At 34.0% G+C, this 7,778-nt stretch overlaps 1 protein-coding gene across 1 annotated transcript in view; it reads left to right on the top strand.

Moving 5' to 3' along the window:
- WDR17 (WD repeat domain 17) overlaps nt 1–7,778 on the top strand; it is a 138,546-nt gene that overhangs the window by 42,233 nt on the left and 88,535 nt on the right. Inside the window, exon 3 of the mRNA XM_019651731.1 lies at nt 5,296–5,424. Within this exon, the coding sequence (XP_019507276.1) occupies nt 5,296–5,424 (129 nt within the window). The remainder of the gene's footprint in view (nt 1–5,295; nt 5,425–7,778) is intronic.

Genomic DNA, 7,778 nt, shown 5'->3' with positions numbered 1-7,778 from the left:
ATGGCAGCCCAGCTCCAGGTTGAGCTGTTGTTCAGCATCTTAGCTGTAGAGGGCAGTGTCACTGGCCCTCATATGTGGGATCTGAACCGGGTCCCAAGCCAGCTCTTAACCAACGTGCTACTCGGCTGACCCTCTAAGACATTTTTAAATAGTAGCTATTTTAGATATAGTTTGACCCTCAAATTACCATATTGTCTTATGAGTTTGAGCTTCTTCTGACTCAAGTTTTGATCAGCTTTTATATAGACATAGATGAGAAAGATTCTATTCTAAATAATCAAAATTGGCTGATGACTATTGATTTTAATTTTCTCTAAAAATCTAGCTTATTATTTTTCAGATGATATGTGTGTGCATAGTCACCCTATATAATCAGCATTCAGCATAGCAAATTTTTCAGTGGAATATTTTTTAAATGGTCACAGGAAGAGATAAGTTGGATTTTTGAGTTAAAAATTGTAATTTAGAACTACAGTATTTGAAAAATCACCAAGTGTGAGTTTGATACTTAGAGCACTAAATTGGACTTTATGTATTGAATTGATATAATAAATATTTATAGCATTTATATATATTTACATATATTTCTACAGACACATATATATGAACTTGAGTTTAACTTAGTTTTATAAATTTATTTTTGTCAGTGACTATAACTAGATATATTTTAAATTTCGTTATGATTGTTTCATATCATAGTACTCTTGCATATTCAAAAGTGAGCTCTAATATACACATCTGTAAATATACTCTCATCACTTGTTTTTTACATTTCATACACTTACTGTGCAAAGAATCTTCGCTGTAACACTAATTCTGTGTGTGTGTGTGTGTGTGTGTGTGTGTGTGTATGAGATTGAAACTAAAAATTGTATTTAGGTGAGAAAAATAAAAATAATATATCTGCAAGAGCTATAGTTGCCAGGCTACTGACACTGTCAATTGCATGTGATGTGACACAATGCCTAGGTTTTCTTCCTGAATCCTTTATAAGTCCACGTTATTTAGTGAACTACAAGGTTCACTACTTCATCTTTAAAGTATATATGTTGTTTCTGGGACCCAAAAATTATATTTTCTAAAGCAACAAATCTTTAGAATGGACATGGGATTTTTTTAAGTTTCTCACATAAAAATGAAACATACAAAATAAGGATAAAAAGGGGTACATAATATTGATCTGAAATACACAATTACCTGTCACAGTTAAAATCTATTTATTTACCTGTATATATGACATATTTTATAGGATTATTTTTAAAAATACCCTGTTCTCCCAAAAATAAGTCCTAGCTGGAAAATAAGCCCTCGCATGATTTGCGGTGCCAAAATATGGCACCTTGGCATACTGAATATTTTAAGCTGAAGGAGTTTGTGGAAAAGGCACCTTTCTCCCTGAAACAGGTCATAAAAACCCTCATGTGAGGGATGTGTGCCCTCCCTATCCTGGAGGAATCATGTTAGGGCTTCTTCTCCAGCTAGGTCTTATTTTCAGGGAAACATGATATAAACCTATTTTTAAATGGACATTCAGTTGAATATTTTCTCTTTTCAGTAATGCAAAAGCATTAATTGTGTAACCATTCATGCTGACTACAAAGAGATACAAAAGCTCCTGGACATTTCTCTTTATCTACTAAGCCAATGTCGTTATCACTTAACAAAGCTACATGGTATTACGTATATACATATATCTTATAATACTTTTGAAAGATAGTCTAGAAGTTTCAAATGCTACCAGTGTAAATATATAATTCAGATTTATAAATGCAACAGTATTCATATATTTAATAATGCATGTTTTTAAAAAATATTTCATTCAAAATCATAGATTTTAAAAAATAAACTGCCATTTTGCTTTGTCTTATTTATTATTTTAATGGTTTGGACAGCTTATTCAACTCTGAATTTAAAAAGGCTTTAGGTTGTTGGACTGTAAGACTTATAAAAGCTGATTAGGAATAAGGGCAGGCCAAATTGTATGACAAAATTGAAGTGTTTATATTATCTAAATTTGGAAAATAAAAAGTAGTAAATCAAGATATACTGATAGTTAAAGTAAAAATGTGTTGGCATGGATTTCAAAGTAATTTATTTGTTTTTAATAAATAAAAGGTTAGCAGGGGGATCTCTAGTTTCCTGCCTGGCATGTAAAGAGCTTAAAAGTCTTCACTCTGGCCTAAAATAATAAAAAGCTGAAGGAAACGTAAAAATCAACAGTTCTTCTTAGATCTGTGAGAGAAGTGAAGTCACAAAACAAACTGCTTCCCCCAAAATTGGAGAGACAGACAGGCAGATACTAGAATCACAACATACTGGAGCAAGAACCCACCAGCCGAAACCTCTGTGGGAACCAGAACAGAGTAGGAAAACCTGAACTGTAATTGATGAATTGCCAGAGCCTCATGTAGCAAATCTGAGAGTTGAAAACTCCAGGGAGGCCCACATGCTTTTGTGAGGTTTACCTCCAGGATCTCTACCAGGTCCTCTCTGTGAATATCAGAGAAAATCCTTTTATGCTTCTGGCAGAGGGAGAAGAAAAGGAACTGGTTTTGAAATATGCCAGAATATTCTCTTCTCTTTAACAAGAATGCCCTCAGGAGAAACCTGTTATATAGGGTTATATCAGAGCCTAACCTATCTGAGAGAAGGGGAATGCCCAACTCCAGTCTCCTGTAGCCATCCCCTCCTACCTATAGAGGAAAAAACCCAAGAATCAATGGTGAGATTCACATTCCATAAGCACAAATTCACCAAAAGACAGAGACCTAATCATAAGATTAAGAATGTTTCCTCTCCCCCTACACATCTTACCACCATGTTACTAAAGGCCTGTTTACCACAGTTCTTTTTACCCAGTACATCATGTCCTCCTTTCAACAAAAAATTACAATGTATACTAAAAGACACAAAACACAGTTTAAAGAGATTAAGCAAGCATCAGAACCAGAGTCAGATATGGCAGGAAAGCTGGATTTATCAGACCAAGAATTATAAAAAAACAAAACAAAACAAAAATAACACTATGATTAATATGTTATGGGCTTTAATGTAAAAAATAGACAACATGCAAGAACACATGGATAATTTAAGCAGAGAGATGGAAATTCTAAGAAAGAATTCAAAAGAAATGCTAAAGACCAGAAACACTGTAACAGAAATGAAGAATGTCTTCAGTGAGCCCATTTCTAAATTAGACATGGCTGAGGAAAGAATCTCTGAGCTTGAGGATATGACAGTATATGCTTCCAAAATGAAAGCAAAGAGAAAAAAGGATGAAAAATAAAATAATATCCAAGAACTGTGGTACATCTGCTAAAGGTGTACCATACACATAATACAAATGCAGAAGAAGAAGAAAGAAAGTAAGGAACAGAAGCAATAATTGAAGCAATGATCACTTAGCATTTCCCCAAACTGTCAGACACCAAACTACAGATCCAGGAATCTTAGAGAACACCAAGTAGGATAAATACCAAAAAAACTATACCTAGGCAAATCATATTTAAACTGCAAAGAATCAAAGACAGAGAAAACCTTGAAAGAAGTTAGAGAAAATAAACTTACCTTACCTATAGAGGAGCAAGGATAAGAATTACATTCAACTTCTCAGAAACCATGCAAACAAGAAGAGAGTGCAGTGAAATATTGAAAGGGTTGAGAAAAATAAAACACCAGCCTAGAAATCTATACCCTGCAAAATTATCCTTTGAAAGTGGAGGAGAAATAAAGACTTTCTCAGACAAATGAAAATTTGGGAATTTGATGTCAGTAGACCTTTCCTTCCAAGAAATGTTCAAAGTTTTCCACAGAGAAGGAAAATGATACAGGTCAGAAACTCAGATCTACATGAACGAAGGAAGAGTATCAGAGAATGAATGTGATGATAAAATAAAAACTTTTATTTTCTTAATTGATCCAACAAGTAACAGTTTGTTCAAAATAAAAATAATGTATTTGATTATGTATGCTTATGTGTGTATATATATATATATATATATATATATATATATATATATATATAAAGGATTGGAAGGAGGAGTTGGGGGTATTTTATTGGAAGGCTCTGACACTACTTGAGAAGTAGTGTAATGTTTGAAAGTAGACTTGGATTAGTTATAAATGTATATAGCAAATTCTATGTCAACCACTAAAAATTGTTTTAAATGAGCTATAATTGATTGATATGCTAAGGAAGGAGAAAAATTGAATACTATAAAGTACTCAATTGAAATCACAAAGGGAAGAAAAAGCAAGAAAGACAAAAACAGGAACAAAGAACAAGGGCAACAAATTGAAATAATAAAAATATAGTAGGTATTAATCCAATGGTATCAATAATGACCTTGAATGTCAGTGCTCTGAATACATCAAGTAAAAGACATATAGTCAGAGTGGATCAAAAAACAAGACCCAACTAGATGTTGTGTACAAGAAACACATTAAATATAAAGACACATATAGGTTAAGAGTAAAGGGATGGATGAAGATATACCATGCTAACACTAATCATAAATGGATATATAATAACTATGTTAATTTCACACAGAGTAGAGTTTAAGGCAAGGAAAGTTATGAAGAATCACTGTACCTCTGGGGTTGTTTATGGGAACACCCTCTGCCCTGCCACATAAACAGTTTATACTCAGTAGTTTCCAGCTTCCTTCTGTCCCATCTTCACAATGAACGATATTGATAACCCAGTTTGTATATCTGCCTTGTGTACCTCAAATAGTTTTTGTGAGAATATAAAGTAAGTATAAAAACTAGGAGTTGTATGACAGATGTCATAATATTGGCTCACAGTGTTTTACATTTGAATTTGCTGCTTGAATGAATTGCTCATATTTAAAAGTTGGTACATTTTACATAAAATGTATTTTTATTTCACATAAAAACCTGAAAATTTTTGTCTGGTAAGTTCTATAAATGTGGCAACATGGCACAGCTCTCTCCAGTGGTACCAGAGCCCTTTAGATAGGATATGCACTTTCTCTTCCACTCTAGTCCCCATCACTCCTTATATGATTCCCAACCCTTGGCCATGTGTCAGTTCTCATTTATAGTTTTATAATTTCTTGCTTCCCTAATTTAAATTGCCTGCCTTGATGTCGATAGACATTGGAGAATTTTAATTCCTGTTCTCTGAAAGTAGAAATTGAAATGAATAGTCTTAGTAGAAAATTTTTTTCAGGGCATAAAGTTTAGGATTGAGGAAGATAGATGTAAAACAATGAAGAAGAAGTTTATTGAATAATGAAAACAACTGATGTTTTTCCAAATTTGTTTTTCAAGGCAAACATGTCCCAGGTAAGGCAAGTGGGACTGTTGGCTGCTGGGTGTCAGCCATGGAACAAGGATGTGTGTGCTGCTAATGGAGACAGGTTTGCCTATTGTGCCACCCTGGCCATCTATATTTATCAGGTAAAACAATACTGGTGCCTTTTGATTTTTAATTTTTAAATTAATATTTAATAATTATTTTGTAAATCCCACTCACATGAAAAGTTTAATGCTATTTTATTGATATTTATATTTAATACTTTGTTGCTATTTATATTTTATGTTAGCTTTACAAGTCAAGCTTTTAGAAAATGCTTATGTCATAGTCCTAAATTATTTGCAAAATCTTAATTGATTTCATAATCCTTTATGTGCTGCTCATCAAAAAGAATTTTCTCAAGAATTAAGAGATTTCATTTTTTAAAAAATTTATTATTATTAATTTAATTTATTTTATTTTTTATTATTAGTTTCAGGTGTACAAAACAATGCAATAGTTATCCTTTTCACCCCTCACAAAGTGATAACCCCCTTCCCCCATCCACTGCCCCCACCCCCGATATTATACATACCTATTACAATTCCATTGACTCCTTTCCCACACTATACTCCACATCCCATGACTATATATGTATTAAATTATAGTTGACATATAATATCACTCAACAACAGCTTCAGATGTACAGTGTAGTGGTCAGGCCTCTACACCGTCCATGAAGTGGTCTCCCTAACAAGACATGAGTTCATCTGGCCCCCTAAAAAATATTTACAACATTATTGATTACATTTCCCAGACTGTCTTTTCTATCCCTGAGGCAATATTGTAGTTACCAATTTATGTTGTCTTGTCCCTTCCCCTTCTCCCTCATCCCCACTCCCGTCCCATCTAGCAGTCATCAGTTTTTCCTCTGTGTTTCTGAGACTATTTCTGTTTACTTTGCTCGTTTATTCAGTTTTTTAGATTCCACATATAAGTGAGATCATATGGTATTTGTCTTCCTCTGACTGACTTATTTCACTTAGACAATGTTCTCTAGGTCCATCCATATCATTGCAAATGGTACGATTTCCTTCTTCTTTATAGCTGAGTAATACTCCATTGTGTAAATATACCAGTTTCTTAATCCAGTTGTCTACCGATGGGCATTTCGATTATTTCCAAATCTTGGCTATTGGCTATTGTAAATAGCGCTGCAATGAGCATAGTGGTGCATGTATTTTTTCGAATTAGTGCCTTGGGTTTTCCTGGATAAATACCTAAGAGTGGAATTGCTGCATCATACGGTAGTTCCATTTCCAGTTTTTTGAGATACCTCCATACTGATTTCCATGTAGCTGCACCAATCTGCAGTCCCACCAACAGTGCACCAGGGTTCCCTTTTCCCCACAACCTCGCCAGCACTTGTTTGTTGATTTATTGATGATAGCCAAGAGATTTCATTTTATTAATGGTGAGCAAGCCGTTTTTAATTCTTAACTATATTCCCATATAAATAGAGGAATTCATTTGTTTCAAATCTTGCTCAGTAATATTTGATATGTGAAAATTGTCTTATCAGTTGAATAATGTGGATTGTCCATTAGAGATCATTAAATTAAAAATAGTGCAGGTATTATTTTGGGATTTTCTCGGCATAAAAACTTTATAGCTACTTGTTTTCATGGCCTAGCTCCACCCCATCTCTTATCAGTTCTTACAGAGCCAGTGGCCTTCTGAATTATAGAGGTGCCCTAAGCACCTTAAATCCAAGTACAGTCTTTCTCCTTAAACCTGGAGTCAATATTTCATTGTCACCAGCTAACCATCCATCTAAACCACAAATGTGAGAGTTATTTTTGGTTCCTCTTCTGCTCATATCCTATACCCTAGGTAACCAGGAGTGATTCTAGTATTTTCTATCTTTTATTATCATCTTTACACCCTTCTCACCTAAACTATTGTCTCTTAATATTCTCTTTGCCGCTACTTTGACTTCCTCTAATTTATACCTCAATGTCATCAGTCATCTGTAAGACAAATCCAAAATTTTAAATCTTCGGTTGCTCCTCATTCTCTAATATTAGCATCCGAACTTTTGCAATCTGCCTATGTCTCCCTCTCACTTTGTGTTCCTGACATACTAAGATAATTGCATTTTCTAAAATAGCTCTGACTCTTTTATATCTTGCCTTTGCTTTACTTTTTCAGTTCACCTACATTGCTTGTCCAAAGAACATTTTCTCATCTTTCAAACCTCAGCTAAAATGTACAAGCTCTTCCACATTCTGCTTTTTCCTCTTTCTCTTGGTGAAGGACCTTATAAAATGGATTGCCTTTCTCCATGCTTCCATTTAGTAGCATGAATCTCCTTCATCGTTCAATTCTCAAGTTATTTTACACTCTCTGGCATTTAGTAGATACTCACTAAATGTTTCTTTTTTTTTTTTTAAGATTTTTATTGGAGAATTGGGAGGTTGGGAACAGTGCTGGGGAATTGGGGGAAGGGGAACAGAAA

The sequence above is a fragment of the Hipposideros armiger genome, unplaced genomic scaffold (assembly GCF_001890085.2).
Source record: "Hipposideros armiger isolate ML-2016 unplaced genomic scaffold, ASM189008v1 scaffold_165, whole genome shotgun sequence".
NCBI lineage: Eukaryota > Metazoa > Chordata > Mammalia > Chiroptera > Hipposideridae > Hipposideros > Hipposideros armiger.
Note: the sequence above shows the minus strand (reverse complement) of the source record. Positions and strands in the feature narration are given on the sequence as shown.